Source organism: Juglans microcarpa x Juglans regia, chromosome 2S, assembly GCF_004785595.1.
Source record: "Juglans microcarpa x Juglans regia isolate MS1-56 chromosome 2S, Jm3101_v1.0, whole genome shotgun sequence".
NCBI classification, from domain to species: Eukaryota; Viridiplantae; Streptophyta; class Magnoliopsida; order Fagales; family Juglandaceae; genus Juglans; species Juglans microcarpa x Juglans regia.
Window position 1 is genome coordinate 15309666 of NC_054597.1, and position 17192 is coordinate 15326857.

Here is a 17192-nt window from a genome sequence, read left to right on the forward strand (position 1 = left end):
GTGGCTCAATTTCATGGGCCTTAATGGAATGGGCTTCCATTTAGAGTTTCAATGGGGTTTGGTTAGGGTTTGAGTTACTATCAAGTTTAAATTTAATTTTTCTTGGTCAATAAAATTTACAAGATTTAAAAGAATAAAAAATGATGTAACAACATGAATTTGAGTGATTAATAGCATATGGAAATGATTTAATCAATTGATTAAACACTAAGCTAAAATTGGGTTCATTTAGGGTTTGGAGGCAAATTTTGGGATTTGGGGAAACCATTTGGGGTTTCAGTTTTCTCCAAACTCTTAGGGTTTCAATTGGATTCCAAGTATTTAGGATTTCTCTAGGGTTGAAACCCTCTTTAATTTGACACAAATTGGATGGTTGGATAGAATAGGGTTTTTCTTAGGTGGCATGATTACAAAGCTTGATTTCCTTCACATTTTTCATCTCATGGTTACTCTTGGTGCCAAGTATCCAATACTATTCATCAAGTGTGACTAAGATCTTGCCAACTATCCAAATAAAACTTCTCTAAACTAATTTGGACATTCCAGTGATTTTGAAAACAATGATCTAGGTGTTAACACCAAGATTACCATTCACTTCAAAAAAGTGGAAAAAAAAATTTTGCACAGTAAAATCTTAAATAATCATCTAAGTCTAATGTCTTAGACTGTTTCTCATTCTAACCTCAAATAAATAAAATCAGGTTTCTGGCACCATATATAGTAAGTGGTAACACTGACCATGCTGGCAAATTAAAACCTACGCGATTAGTCGATTCATGAAAACTTTTGAGATTTTCATGAGATTCCTAAAGCCTAAAAAAATTCCTCCATTGAATTTCTGGTGGGCTGTTACACTGTACACTGACTTTTTTCGGTCTTCTTTCGTCATCAGAATGATCTTGTGGAATGGCATGTAATATGTATCGGCAGTAGGTAGCTTGAAAATAGTAGATTGAGCCATCTTCGTACGTGCTATTTGGGAAAACCAAACAAAATACCTAGAAAAAAATGGACAGGTTACCAATTATAATGGAGGAAGTAGAGATGCTAGGGCTGGGGTATAAATTAAGATTTGGTATGGGGCGATTTCGTTGGAGAGAAAACGGCTTTTCGGTTTTGTTTTACACTTAGTTAGTCCCCTTCTGAATCCTCGCAATTATTTGTAGTTTCATACTCTTAACATAATTACAAAAGTTGTTGGCTAGCTTTATTGTCACATGTACGTAAGCTAGCTGATGAAAAAAGGTTGTTCCTAAACTACTTCGAATATATTGACAAGGGGAGATATTACTGGAACTTGGTAAGGAAAAGAACTTTAAAAAGAAAGGAAAATATAGAGAAAAAACATGCAGGCACTTAATTTGATGCATACGTCAAAAGCATGCAGGAAAAGCCGTCGAATTCGGGATTTTTGTCTTGAAATTAGAAAATTGCCTTTTGTATGGTTGTGCTTAGAGATTCAAGCATGAGAGGATGGTATTCTCAAAACTCCATGTCTCTGCAGTTCGACCAACACGCCGTCATGATCAGATGGAGGTTTTAGTCCAAGAGGAAGTGGCAACCATGGTTTTGATATAACGTCGCCAATAGCTGCGTCTATGCTCTCCTTTGTCTGTTGGATCACATATATAGATCAAACGATAAAATCAACTCTCTGATCTTAAAGAAACAGCTTATTAACATCAATTAGATTAATATGCATGTTGGCACGAAACAATTATGAACACAAGATATTGTAGTACTATATACAACAAAATAGTCATACAGCACCTAACGGCCACATCCATATTATTAGAATTCAACGTAGTTTTTAACACTTAGCCAGACATCATGTACGCATGCTCTGCAAGGTAGCAGTCACTATTTTCTCTCAAGGTTATTTTCCATCTATATTATACTAACATGAGCTGGCCAAAGACTTTGGTTAAAGCTTTCATTAAACCAACCTTAATATATATGCGTGTTGAGTATGATATAAACTCACATACAAACAATAGAAATCCATTTAGTAGCTATTATATTTTAAAAATTGGTTTGTATCCTAAAAGACACTTTATAGTTTCTTTTGATTATATATATATATATATATATATATATATATATATATGCGACAGGGACGAGAGATGCCTTACAGGATGAATGTCGAGAATAGGGTTGTTGGGGTCTAATTGTCGAGTCGCGGCACCAATGTTGGGGTCTACTTTGTATATGGTATGAGGTTGGATGCCTGAGACAGGTGGAGATACATAATATCTCTGCATGAATGTACATCAACAACATGAAAAGAAACCAACGTCCAATGACAGTACTAGCTCCAAATCGACAAAATATATAGAGTTATGATTAGACCCTAACCTTCATAAAGGCTTCCATATAAAGTTTCGTTTAGGTCAGGATAACAAGTGTGTGTATGTGTAGATAATATTGACAGTTATCCATTTACCATATATTTAGCCTCTAGAAAATCAGCAATCACCTTAATTCTAGGCATTAGTCTAATTAGTCCACTTACCATATGTACATGTTTCTATACTTAGTCTCTTGTAAATCTATTTATTTTTAAAGATGTACACAAATCAAATATACGGATGAAACAAAATTATTCTTCCTCTCAGTTTTAACATGTTATCAGCCTAATCGATTCCTACCCTCTGCCCATATGGCCACCACCATTCTCTCGGCCTCGAGTCCTGTCCCTGGTCTGTCGCCAGAGTTGTACCAGAAGCTCCTTTTCTTGCTCGCACCATTGTCTTCGACCCTTTCAACCTCTTCGGCCCACTTTGTCGGTAACACCTTCTCCCCTCACTCATATGCTTTTTCTTTCAATTGGCACCAACACTGGGTGGTGGACAGCGGCGATAGCCACCATATCTGTCACTGGAGGGAATTCTTCACCAATTTGAGGAGTCTTGACTCTGACCACTGCGTGCGATTACCCACTGAACAAGATGTTCCAGTTGAAGGACTGGGCACTTATATCCTCTCTCTGTCCCTCACATTATCTAATGTTTATTTTGTTCCAACTTCTCTTTCAACCTTTTATCAGTTTTTCAAATTACCCTTTAAAACTCTTGTGTTCTTTTATTTTTTTCTAACACTTGTTTATTTCAAGACCCACAATCGATGAGGCCAATTGGAGCTGGTGATCTATGCAATGGGCTCTATGTCTACCATCTTGACTCTCCTCTCGCATTAGCTGCACAACCCATTGCTAATAAGACCTTATGGTATCAACGTCTAGGTCATCCTTCTAGTTTTACAATTCCTAGTCTTTTGAATTCTCCTTGTATTCTCTCTGATTGCGATATTTGTGCTCGTTCTAAGCACACAAGATTGCCTTTTTCTGCTCATGCTGATAAAAGTGTTTCTTCTTTTAATCATATTTTTTGTGATATTTGGGGTGACTATCATACAGCTTCTTTGTGTGGGGCTCATTATTTCCTCATAATCATTGATGATTTTTTGCGCACAACTTGGATATATCTTATGTGTTTTAAATTTGAAGCTTATACTCATTTAACACATTTTTTTGCTCTTGTCCAAAATCACTTTAACACCACTGTTAAAATCATTAGAACTGATAATGGACAAGACTTTCTTTCTCATCAATTTCAAACATACCTACATCCCCACGGCATCATTCATGAATATACCTGTGTTGAAACTCCTCAACAAAATGGCATTGCGGAGCGTAAATACCAACACCTTCTAAATGTTGCCCACAGTCTCCGTTTTCAAGTACATTTACCTTTAAAATTTTGGGGTGATTGTGTTCTCACCGCAGCATATCTCATCGACCGTACTCCCAGTCACATTATTCACAATAAATCTCCTTTTGAAACTCTCTTTGATAATATACCCAACTATGATCACTTTCGTGTGTTTGGCTGCCTTTGTTATGCTCAAACTCTTCGTGCTCATCGTGAAAAATTTTCTCTTCATGCCACTAAATGTGTTTTCTTGGCTACCCAAGTACTCATAAAGCATACAACCTCTACAATCTTGACACTTTGTCCATTTTTTATTCTCATGATGTCATATTTCATGAACAACAATTTCTTTTCCAGGATATTCCTGATTCTTCCTCTCCTTCTCATCCCATCATTCCTCTCCCTGTTCCTAAAACTATAGTACCTACTTCTCCTTCCCATGACTCTCTCGACACCTCTCTCTCACCACCTCCGTCTCCACCAGTTCCTCATCCTCATCGCACCATTACTCAGCCTGCCTATCTTCACGACTACGTTTTTCCCACCTTACACACGGAGCCCATGACATCCTCACCTGCTACACAGGCTTTACATATTGCTCACCCTTTATATACTTTTCTTTCATATTCTCGTTTTTCTCCCTCTCATCGCACTTATTTAACTGCTCTCACCACTTACTGATCCCTCATGTTACTCTGATGCTATTCGCCATTCTCATTGGCGTGAAATAATGTCTGATGAAATTCGTGCCTTAGAGGATAATTCGACTTGGACCCTTGAGACACTTTCCTCCGAGTAAGAAACCCATTGGCTGTAAATGGGTTTTTTAAAACTAAGCTTAAAGTCGACGGTTCCATTGAAAGGTACAGAGCTTGGCTAGATGCGAAGGGCTACACTCAGTTTGAAGGTCTTGACTACCATGAAACATTTGCTCCAGTTGCCAAAATGAACACTGTCTGCTGCGTGTTGGCGGTTGCTGCCACCAAACATTGGATCATTCAGCAAGTCGTTGTCAACAACACCTTTTTGCACGACGACCTTGATGAATAAGTCTACATGACTCCACCACCAGGATATTGTATCAAGGGGGTGACCCATGTTTGTTGGCTCAGCAAATCTCTCTATGGTCTCAAACAAGCTCCCGCAACTGGTTTTTTAAACTAACCACTGTACTTCTTGATGCAGGTTTTCATCAGTCTCAGACAGATCATTCTTTATTTACTCTTGTAACTCACACCAGCATCACTCTTATTCTTGTTTATGTTAATGATATCTTGGTTGCTGGTAACGACATTTCTCAGATCAAGGTTTTCAAAAGAGTTCTCTACACTCATTTCAAAACAAAAGACCTTGGTTCCCTGAAATACTTTCTTGGACTCGAAGTTGCTCACTCTAACAAATGTATCTTCCTTGATCAACGCAAATATGCTCTTGACAACCTTTCGAACAATGGCCAACTTGGTGCCTAGACTACCTCTTTTCATTTTGAACAACACTTGAAGCTCAACAATCAAGATGGCGACTTCCTTCCTGACCCTTGCATTTATCGTGGTCTAGTTGGCCGCCTCATCTACCTGACCATCACTCGACTTGACATTGTTTATGCAGTAAATATTCTCAGTTCCTCGTGTTCCTCACATGATTGCAGCTACTTGTATTCTCCATTACATCAAAGGCAGTCTAGGCCAAGGCATTTTCTTCTCTTCTTCTAGTAGTCTACATGTCACAGCATATCTTGATTCTGATTGGGCCAGCTGCCTCACCACTCATCGCTCCACCACAGGATACTTCATTCAGTTAGGCATTAGCTTGATCTCATGGCGTACAAAGAAATAGAATACCGTGGCTCGCTCTTGATCTGCTGAAGCTGAATATCGAGCTATGGCTATCACCACCTATGAACTCACCTAGTTGAAGCAGCTTCTCACTATCCTTGGCATTCATAATCATGAACCCTTCACCTTACATTGTGACAATCAATCTGCCTTCTACATTGCACACAATTCCGTGTTTCATGAGCGTACCAAACACATTGAGACTGATTGCCACATCATTCATGATAAGATTCGCTTGGGTCTTCTCAAAGTCGTTCATACTTCTTTAAATGAGCAAGTTGCCGACCTCTTCACCAAAGCATTAGGTCAGGAACTTTTTCACCATTTTTCACGCAAGTTGGGCATTACGAATCTACATGCGCCAACTTGAGGGGGAGTATTGACAATTATCCATCTTACCATATATTTAGCCTCCAGAAAATCAACAATCACCTTACTTTTAGGCATTAGTCTAAGTAGTCCACTTACCATATGTACATGTTTCTATACTTAGTCTTTTGTAAATCTATTTATTTGTAAAGATGTACACAAATCAAATATACGAATGAAATAAAATTATTCTTCCTCTCAGTTTTAAAATAATGCATGCTACGTACGCAAGGACACAACTCTTTGCCGACTTGTGTTTTATTGCATTGCCTGATCGGGTGGATAATATTCCCGTCCTAGCTAGCTGGGGTTCACGCCATGAAATGATCATGTGATATATCACACTTCATACATAATATATGGCTCTGGAGGGACACCATATTGAAAGGCTCCAAATTAAAGAGTAAGGATTGAATAGTTACCGGTGTTGGCAGTATTGGCTGGGGAAAGCAAAGCGTTCCTCTGTTTAGCACGTTTGGAGCCTACGTACACAAAAGGTACAATATGCCATTTTAGATATATATAGAGCCAAAGAAAGAGAGTTTATATGGCAAAGCTTGCTTTAGGCCAATATTGCAGGATTTAGCAACAATATTATAAACAGATTTTTTTACCAATTTCTTTCATTCATTTCAATACAGTGAAACGTACGCTACTATATGATCTATTTAAGCTATCTGAAATCTGAATTTGAAATCAATACTCCCATGATTTTGCAATAGAATATATAAATCTTTGGAGAAGTCATTGCAATTCATAATTAGATTAGCGAACTTTTACTTTTGGTGCCTTCAGATCAGAGGCATACACTTTGCTGGTGAGGGTGCCAATCATGTAAAGGGTCTCGCAGTGGTGGGCGGGAAACTGGGGCCCATGCGGGTGACGGTGGAGATGGCGGCTGAGCCCGATGTTTAGGCCACATCATGGGCATTAAAGATCGATCCATGCTAGGATGACCCCAAACGAGTAGGGGTCTAAAGTGGTGCATGGGTGTTATGGGAGGGAAACCCATGCAGATTGGTGCTTGCCAAGGACTCGTGTCCCTCCTCCCTACTCCTCCTCCGGTAGCTTTGCCATTCATCTCTCTTGTTTTGCTCCAGTTTGTGGCCTCTGCTTCACGTGCCACCAGATGTTTCCGATGTGCTGACCGATATTTCTGGGCAAAGTTCGGAATGAAAGTTTTGAGAGAGAACAATTCAAAATTCGCTCGCACTAGTATTTATTCATGTTGATTTTCCTTTTTTCTTAAATCAATGTCTTCAATTAATTAACATTGAACTTTTCACGTAGAATATATATATATATATATATATATATATATATATATATATATATATATGGCAAGCGTTGAGAAGAAATTAATATACTTGAAGATGGCTGGCTATATTGTGGCGATTGAGACACTCAATTCCCATAAGCTCCAAAATCCTTGAAGGCACTGCCTTATCCACCCCTACCTGCTCCACAGCTTGCACAAACCGCATGTGTAGCTCTGGGGTCCAATCCACCTGCTCACAGTTCAAGAAACACATATACAGCCTGTTAGTTGTGTAAAGTATTGGAAAAGTGACGTGTTTATCATTTTTCATCCTCAATTTAATCAATATCTCAGAAAAATTATATCGCAAAATTTTAAAAAATAAACAATAGAACTCTCTCTCTCTCTCTCTCTCTCTCAGTCTTCTGTGTATAATTCGCAGGCTCTCTTTCTTTTTCTCTCATGAGTTCTTCTATGTGCATGTGTGCATATTCTTGAGATTTCTTTGCACCTTGTGATTTGTGAAGTTTGTGAAGACCCAAATGCGTGTGTGTGAGAGAGAGTTATGGTACTAGTTTCCTACTAAAGAAAGCTTCAAGTATATATTTGAAACAATCTTAGACCTTTAACAGTCTAGTTATCTTGTGTTAATTACCTTTACTTTGCGCTTCCCTCGAGAAATCTTTGACTTTGTAGGCGATTTTCTCCCTTTATCAGCTTCCTTTAAAGGTTGGTTCATCACAACAGATCCATCTCGCTTGCTCACAATATCTTGATCTCCTCGACTCGAGCTAGAGTTCAATCCCGAACCTGAACCCGAAACTTCATATTCCTCCTCAATTTTTGCATTATCCTCTACTTTTTCGCACCCGCCGCAAGCACAAAATTCAGCGAGGTTTTCCGAGTCCATCTCCAAATCCGATAAAGCGTCTCCGTCGTTGATTAGCACGGAAAGATCATCGAAATCGATGCTGTCGGGCAAGTTCCCATCGAAGAAATCCGTGATGTCATTGGCACCAACTGCAAAGCTCTTCATCTGATCTCCTTGGTTCTCATGATCCATGGTGCTCCTGAAAGGTGACACATGAATAAACATGATTAATTCCACCACTATCTATATTTGAACTCCGTGGTGCAATTCCGTAGCACTATTGCAAGGAGAAAAACCAACCGTAGTATACCCGTAAGCGTTGCAGAGATGATGGATTATTCTTGGCGAGCTTTTTCCAAGTGAATTCGGCAGCCGGCAGGGGATGGAGATCACGATGGAGAGACTAGCGTCCGTCAACGTGCGTAGTGGTTGTGCTGCTTTTTTGGCGGTGCAAGTACGAGTGCAAAAGCAACTGGATCTTAACCCCAACTTGTGGCTGAGATCTCAGAGATTTTTCTTTACATTGTCTGAGTAGGCTTACTCCAAATATATATATATAACCTTGAACGACCATTTCTTGGGTACGTGGATGGCCTTTCTCTGATCAAGGTTTTGAAAGTCAGATGCATGTCGTCTCATGCTATGCATACAGTAGTAGTCGACGTGACTGCATATTTCGAGGAATCTTTAAGCTGGGGGGACATGGCATTATCCAATGGGTGCGGCTACAATGCCGCCCCATTTTTACTGTTGGCAGTACACTCAGCGTAAAAAAGTTTTTTTTTTCATTTTTTTAACATATTTAAATACATTTAAAAAATAAAAAAATATACCAATACATTAAAAATCACTTCTTTAATCATTAAGTAAAAAAAAAAAAAAAAAAGAAATTGACCCGCGGTCAAATGGAGGTATCAGAAGGAGTGGGCATAGTAGTGATTCTTTTATCCAATTGAATGTAATACACAGGGACAAATGTCCCGCTCCGTATCCGGGATGGTTTATTTAATCTGAAATTCATAATAATTGAAGTGACGGTCAAGCTTGGCAGTAGGATGGCACTCAACATGTGGCAAGCTATGATGCAACTCCTAATAGAGTATCAAGACGTGTTTGGTTGGAGCTATAAGGACATGCCTGGGATTGACCCAACTATTGTTCAACACCATTTGTGTGTGAATCCCGAGGCTAGGGAAGTCATGTAGAAAAGGCGGAATTTTAGTGTCGAGAAGTGCACCGCCATCACGGAAGAAGTCGATCGCCTCCTAGCCACAAAATTCATATGCAAAGCATAATACTTGGACTGGCTATCCAATGTGGTGCTCATGAAGAAGGCTAACGACAAATGGAGAATGTGTGTCGATTTCACAGACTTGAATAAGGCCTGCCCAACGAACAACTTCTCTCTTCTTCAGATCGACCTGATAGTGGATTCCACCGCGAGTCATCGCATGCTTAGTTTTATGGATGCTTATTCAGGGTAAAACTAGATCCACATGAACCCCAACGATGAGAATAAAACATTGTTAATTACGGATAGGGGTTTGTACTGCTACATGGCCATGCCTTTCGGCCTAAAAAAACGTAGGGGCCACTTAGTAGTGGTTAGTCAACCACATGTTCAAGGAACATATAGGGTGGAGCATAGAGGTTTATGTGGATGGTCTACTTGTGAAAAGCAACCTGAATATTACTTATGTAACGCCCGGTCTCGAATGGGTCGGAGAATTACCTCTTAGCACTTAAAATCATATCTCATTGTACAAATGTAAACTCCAATTCCTCATTTACTCATAGACCTCATTACTTTAAATCATCTATTCCAAAATAAATAACTAAGAATACGACGAAATCTCAACATAAAAGCCAACTTCCCAAAGTACTAAGTCAACAGAGCAAAATGAAACTATTCAATAAAATTCTCCAATAACAAATACCGTCTTTGTATTTAATAGACTGTACTCACAAAGCCTTACCCATGCTTCCTATTCTTGAACCTCTGCTGAAGTATCCAAAATATCTGAAAAATGTTGTGGAGATAAGGGGTGAATTATCAATAACTCAGTAAGCAGATGACATATGCTAGCATGCAAACATGAGAATTTACAAAGTACAGTATACCGAACAAAATATTTTCTAGAGTTAGCACACAAAACAAAACATGTTTTCAAAAGTAACAGAGTGATGGTTTTAAGACAAGTAAAACCCAGAGTATTTTGGCATAACATAACTTGAGCATCATCATCACATCAAACAAGAGCATCTCACAGAGCAGAGACCATGTTTCACCCTCATGGTAGGGTTGTGCTAACCCCGGTGGCCAAACCAGGCAAAGACAGGAAATCTTTCTCTTATTACTCTCGGAGCCTCGAGTGTGCACACAGGAAAGACCACAATAAAACCACTTTGTTTCCAAAGTGGGTGCACTCAGAGACAGAGAAGTTAGTATCAACCCATACAGAGCAGAGTATAACAGAGCAGAGACAGAGTCAAATACAAAATCAGTACACCATGCCAAAGGTTTTCAGATGCCATATCAAAACAAAACAGAGTACCAAAACATACTCAGATCATTCTCACAAACTGAAAACAAAAGTCGGATTATCTTTCTAAATCAATGCACAATCTTTCAGATTTTCAATATCGCTCATTTTCAGATTTCAGAGACAGCATGACTAAATATAGCTCATGTTTACACAATGCATGTCAGAAATATTTTCTTTTTTTTTTTTCATACAGATTTCATGAGTAATGCAAATAAGCAACCGAGGTTGGTTTTTTCCAAGTTCTCATTTCATCATAAAACATGCAAAGTTTTTAGAAAGTCAACCTCAGTCTAAACAATTCGTGTAAAGTCTAGCATAGGAACCCCGCTTAACTGAACTTTTTTAGATCTTTTGAATATTTTCACAATCATGTCGAATAAATACCAATTGTCACCTATTCGGAATACTAAAGGTTACTGAACTTCTAAAATGACTGCTAAAACTCTCCATCTACTAATTAAATTCATACTACGGAAAATAGCTTCGATAAGTATCCAGTTATCAGAAATCTAAATAAATACCATTAGAAAAAATCTATTCATCATCCAAACTTTCATCATCCTTCCATCATCCCATGATGTGGCATTAGATGATAGGTTTACAAATAAAATGTAATAACTAATTTTCAATCACTTAATGCCACATCATAGGATGATGGGAGGATGATGGAAATTAGGATGGTGAGTAGCATTACTCATACCATTATCATTAAAAATAATCTTGACTTATCATAATATAATTTTATGAAATATGGCAAAACAACTTAGATTCATTTCGAAAATTAACTTAATCATATTTAAAACTCATATCTTCATAAACTATTTTTAAAATGGTAATTTAATACTGCTAACATATAATGTAGTAGGAAATTCATAAATTTCTTAAGCAATAGTAATTCATAAAATATTATGAGTCATATCTAATTTAAAACCATCAAGGACTTGTATCATATAATCGGCTTAGTGTTTAAAAATAGGTTAAATACTTCTAATTTACAACTTAATAATATACTTATATCAAACGCAAATAATGTAACAAGTGGAAACCTCATTTAATAGAATTAAAAATCTTTTTATTTACTATTGAAAGGAATATGATTATACTTAAAACAATTTCTTCAACATGCTAATTTCCAAAAGCTATATGACAAGGGACTAAAATTAACATATTATAATTTAAATTCTCATTTATTTTCTTTATACGATCTTATATTAAAACACAGCCTTCACAAAATAAGCATAATATATAGACAATGACCCCCAATGGAACCCACCTAATAGCAGGGATATTTTAGGAAACATCATAAAATGCATGGGCAGATTTCTAGGAAATAAAAAATAACACTACCGTGCGATAGAACCAAGCTCACAGTGAGGGAAACTGGCGACAATGGATTGGAGCGGCACTGGGTGGATGTCGAAAGTGGCACAGCTGGGTGTGGCGGCAGGGCACAAAGAGAGGGAGAGTGTGAGAGAAAGACGTGAGAGAGAGAGAGAGAGAGAGAAAGAGAGAGATCACGACATAACAAGAAAAGAACACTCACTGAGGGAGAGCAGGGAACACTTGAAGGTGTAGGGGCAAGGCTGGCGAGATACAATCACGACAGTCTCTTCCGTGGCAGGCCGTGGAGTTCATAGAGAGGGAGAGAGCATGAAGACCATGCCGACAAGGAGTAGTCGAGAGGGGTGAAGGTGCGGTGATGGTGGCTCATGACTACTCCAGGTTGGGTATGGTGCTTCGGGGTGGTGCAGGGTGCGTGTCATGATGGTGCTACTCAGTGATGTATGGTGGTACGTGAAGAGATGTGCAGCATGCTTGGGGTGGCGTTGCTTTGTTCTATGGGCTTAAACTAGAGCAGTTTCAGTTTCTGCTTCCCACAAAGGTTGGTGATGGTTGGTTGGGAGCGACGGAGCTTCGTTGCCATGGGGTTCTTGATGCAAGGTTGAGGCGGCGGGAAGGGCTAATGAAGGCTTGAGTGCACGTTGAGGTGGCTTGTCTATTGCTTCCTGGACGTGAAGGGAAGTGGTTCAAATTTGTTGCTTGTTGCCGATTGTTGAAGTGTGCGCAGCGATTGGTTCCTATATGAGGACACGAAGGTGCTCGGCCGTGGAGGCTATCCCGTCGTGGTTGGATGGTGGAGTTTCCAGTTGCCTAGCGACTTGGGGCGGAGAAGATAGATAAATAGAGAGAGAGTTTGAGAGGATGGACGGAAACGAAATAAAGGAGAGAACTCAAAAACGGGAAGGAAGTTCAAACTTCTAATTGCCTAGACGTGGAGATAATGGAGATTGGGTGTAGGAATCTTTGGAAGTGTAGAAACGGAAATTGAAAAATGGTCAAGAAGACAAAATGCAAGTTGAAGCTCACCGCAAACGACGTTGTGGGGTAGGGGAGGTTACTCAGCTGCATGAAAACAAGAGAGAAAAGAAAACAAGAGAATCCAATGGACGGCCTTGGGTTTAATGGGCCCGGGTGCTACATCTTAACCGATTTGTGCGAGGCCCTCGCTGTACTAAAGAGCTACCAGATGAAGTTTAACCAGGCAAAATGCATGTTCGGTGTAGAGTTTGGGAAATTCTTGGGTTACATGGTCTCGGAATGGGGGATAGAGGCCAATTAGGAAAAGGTGGAGGCCATAATCAACATGTTCCCGCCTCGAAGGATCAACGACATGCAAAGACGCACTGGTCGACATACAAGTACTTGCCATTTGTCAAGGTACTACGAAACAAGCTTGGAATGATGAGTGCGACCAGGCATTTGAGAACCTTAAGTAGCACCTTACCAGTCCTTTGCTACTCAGTTAAGCCAGCTCGGGAGAAGTTATGAGCTTGTATCTATCTATCTTCCCATATGTCGTCTCTGCAGCTTTGGTACGAGACTTGATGGGCTCCCAGAAGCCGATGTACTACACTAGCTGTGCTTTATGGGATGTTGAAGCGAGGTACCCTTGTATGGACCAGCTCGCAACCACCCTTGTAATGATCGCCCACCGACTCAAGCCATGCTATACGGGGTCCTGATTGAAACCCCTTGGAAGAAGATCTTACAATGACCAGATGTCTCAGGTCGGTTAATGAATTGAGTGGTGGAGCTGAGTGAGTTCGATATGAAGTACATCTCAAGAAGCTCCATTAAGGGACAAGTACTGGCATATTTCATTGTAGAATTCACTGGCTTTCCAAAAGAGATCCAAGATGCACCCATCGCAACGCCCTGGTGAATCTTCGTCGATGGCTCATCTTGTTGGGCTGGAAGGGGTATGAGGGTGCATATTGTTATGGATGCTAGAGAAGAGTACAACTACACCATCAGATTGGCTTCAAAACTAGTAACAACGAAGCAGAATACGAAGCGCTATTGGTCGGCTTGGCAGTTGCTGAGTTGCTAGGTGCAAATGAGATAGAGGTGAAAGCTGACTCTCAGGTAGTTGTCAACTAGGTCCGAGGGGAGTTCAACACGAAGATTGAAAAATTTTAAAAAATACATGATGTTGATGGGAGACAAGCGTGGCCACTTCAAATATTTCCAAATTCAGCAAATACCAAGAGCCGAGAACCAAAAGGTCGATAAATTGGCATGAGTTGCGTTCGAGCAGGAAGACTTGCCCCTACCAGAACAGATAGTGGTCAGCACAATAGAGATGCCTGCGATATGGGTCAAGATCTAAGAGTTTTTCGAAGATAAGTGGGAAGCGAGGATCAAGAATAGGGTGGCTTGCTTCATCCTCACTAACGGGACTATGTACAAATGGGGTTATTCCATGCCCCTCCTAAGGTGTGTCTTGCTTAAGCAAGTGCAATACGTCTTGGCAGAAATACACGTGGGAGTATGTGGTAACCACTCAAAAGGAAAGGAACTAGCGGGTAAGGTAATGAGATCGGGATACTACCGGCCTTGCACCCTCAAATACATGGAGGAGTTTGTTAGGAAATGTTAGAAGTGCTAGGAGTTCTCCTCAGTAGCCCATTGCCTACCAGAAGAGTTGACGTCAATCACGTCACCATGACCCTTTGTACAATGGCGTGTCGACTTGGTCGGCCTCTTACCCCAGGCAAAAAGGGGTAAATTTGTAGTAGTGGCTGTAGATTACTTCACTAAGTGGGCTGAAGCTGAGGCCTTGGTGATGATAGCAGCAAGCAACATCACCCGATTCTTGTGGAAGGCGGTCGTGTGCAAATTTAACATTCCTCGTTTTATCATATTGAACAATGAGAGGTAGTTCGACTCAGACCATTACTATGACTGGTGCAGGGATCTAGGGATTAAATTAAAATATTCCTCCCCGGGTCACGCATAGTCCAATGGACAAGTCAAGATGACCAACAAGACACTACTCGGGATCCTGAAGAAGAAACTCAACGACAAGAAGGGAACCATTGGCAGAAGAACTCCTAGGGGTGTTGCGGGCTTACCAAATCATGGTAAGGACCCCAACAGGCGAAACCTCCTTCACCCTCACATATGGACATGAGGTAGTAGCACTCGTTCAAGTGGGAATGCCCACCTACAGAATCCAGTACTTTGATCAAAACTCCAATAGCGAGAGATTAGAGAAGAGCTGACTTGTTGGAAGAAAGATGGTTAGAAGCAGAGGTAAGGACAACGGTCAACAAGAGAATGGCCGAATGCTTCTTCAACAAGTGAGTCTGGTCGAGATCCTTCAAAGTCAGAGACTTAGTGCTAAGGCAAGCTGAGATAACCACTCGGGGTGAAGGAAACGTAGGACCGAGATAGGAGGGACCCTTACGTAATCACCACCAACAACCGCCCGAGCTCATATAGGCTCAAAGATTCACAAAGAGCTACCACGCATGTGGAATGCTGAACACCTGCAGAAGTTCTTTTGCTAAAAGTGTAAGTTGTATTTATCTCAATAATGTATAAATAATAACTGATATGATGATTGTCTCCCAGGAGTGTGTTCTGTTACATCAAGTTTACAAGTCCATAGGGCAGGTCCACTCCAATGTACTGCTCAACCCCCCTTGAGCCTGTGAGGAGCAATGAGTTGAGTCTAATATGACATATTTCTCGACTTTCCTCAAAGTTCCAAGGCATAGAACGAGTCCAATCTAACGTACTGCTTGACCCCCTTATGCCTGAGAGGGCCAATGAGGTGAGTCCAGTCTAACGTATTGCTTGACCTCCTTCGCGCCTGGAAGGGCCAATGAGGTGAGTCTAATTTGACATACTGCTCGACCTCCCTCAAAGTTACAAGACATAGGGTGAGTCTAGTCTGATGTACTGCTCGACCCCCTTCACGACTATGAAGGCCAATGAGGCGAGTCCAATCTGACGTACTGCTCGACCTCCCTCAAAGTTACAAGGCATAGGAAGAGTCCAATCTAACGTACTGCTCGACCCCCCTCACGACTACGAGGGTGAATGAGGTAAGTCTAGATTGACGTATTGCTCAACCTCCCTCAAAGTTACAAGTTGAAAGGGCGAGTCCAGTCTGATGTACTGCTCTACCCCCTTCGTGCTTGCGAGGGCCAAGGAGACGAGTCCAGTCTGACTTACTGCTTAATCTCCCTCAAAGTTACAAAGCATAGGGCATGTCCAGACTAATGTATTGCTAAACCCACCTTGCGACTGCAACATCTAGTCTGACGTACTACTTGACCTTCCTTAAAGTTACAAGTTGAAAGGGTGAGTCTAGCCTGACGTACTACTCGACCCCCATCGCTCCTGCGAGGGCCAACGAGAAGAGTCCAGTCTGATGTACTGCCCAACCTCCCTGAAAGTTACAAGTTGAAAGGGCGAGTCTAGTTTGACGTACTACACGACCTCCCTCAAAGTTACAAGTTGAAAGGGTAAGTCCAATCTAACATACTGCTCGGCCACCCTCGCTCCTGTGAGGGTCAACCAATCGAGTCCAAACTTACGAACTACTTGACCTCCCCTAGTTTACAAGGCATATGGTGAGTCCCGTCTAATGTGCTACTCAACCCCCTCGCACCTGTCCAATCTTATGAGTCTAACCATCCAGCTTACAAATCTACAAGTTCACAAGTTTATGAGGCGAGTCCAATCTTACGAACTACTTGACCTCCCCAACGTAGTTTTGATTATCTTGCATCTAAAAGATAAGATATTGGTCACGGTTAATCTGAGTTGTTTCGAGAAAGTAAAGAATATGAAACAAGAAGAGGCTAAATGTCAATAACATTCATGGTGTGAAGAGTACAAACAAACATATGGCACAACAAGCATGAATAAATACAAAGTACAAAGAAAAAATATCTATGGTACAAAAAAGGCTACAAAGTCAGCAGATGGGGCCATCTGGGAAGGCGTCAGACATCAAATCTGGGCTTATGGAGTACCATACTCTAGCGCTTTTGGGTCCGGTGGTAAAGTCACCAGGTCCAGAGACCTTAAATCGTCCTGTGGATTCTCCAACACGTTATCTCACATCCTCTTCAAGCCCTCTATGAAACCGTAAGACCAGGCCTCATCCTGGACTAACGGTGCCTTCTGAAATTGGGCATTCAGGTGAAGGACCATGTCATTCATATCTGCCAAGACAACCTTCAAATTATTGACAATAACGTTGCTAGCGACTAGCTTGCGCTCCACCCTGACAAATTGGTGACGGCC

At 40.7% G+C, this 17192-nt stretch overlaps 1 protein-coding gene across 4 annotated transcripts; it reads right to left on the bottom strand.

Moving 5' to 3' along the window:
* Positions 1-1143: 1143 nt before the first annotated feature.
* On the bottom strand, positions 1144-8558 carry LOC121251613 (transcription activator GLK1-like). 4 transcript variants are annotated; one of them, XM_041150891.1, is made up of 7 exons: positions 8354-8558; positions 7828-8242; positions 7282-7422; positions 6723-7070; positions 6337-6396; positions 2133-2255; positions 1144-1612 (listed from the first exon to the last, which is right to left on the bottom strand). In XM_041150891.1, exons 2-7 carry the CDS (start codon positions 8233-8235, stop codon positions 1460-1462), a joined length of 1233 nt encoding a protein of 410 aa, XP_041006825.1. In that variant the 5' UTR covers positions 8236-8242; positions 8354-8558; the 3' UTR covers positions 1144-1459. The 4 variants fall into 4 exon arrangements, 3 of the variants coding, with proteins under 3 accessions (XP_041006825.1, XP_041006824.1, XP_041006826.1); XM_041150890.1 differs by having other exon boundaries at positions 8344-8558; XR_005938069.1 differs by having other exon boundaries at positions 1475-1612; positions 2133-2227; positions 8344-8558.
* Positions 8559-17192: the final 8634 nt, after the last annotated feature.

What these genes read in the sequence shown, in the direction of transcription:
- LOC121251613 (XM_041150891.1), bottom strand. Translation starts at nt 8,235, where the DNA reads ATGGATCATGAGAACCAAGGAGATCAGATGAAGAGCTTTGCAGTTGGT. An exon ending in ATATAGCCAGCCATCTTCAA is followed by an intron (nt 7,071 to 7,281) that starts GTATATTAATTT and finishes AACTTTGCCCAG; the next exon opens with AAATATCGGTCAGCACATCG. An exon ending in GGCACCCTCACCAGCAAAGT is followed by an intron (nt 6,397 to 6,722) that starts GTATGCCTCTGA and finishes TTGTGTACGTAG; the next exon opens with GCTCCAAACGTGCTAAACAG.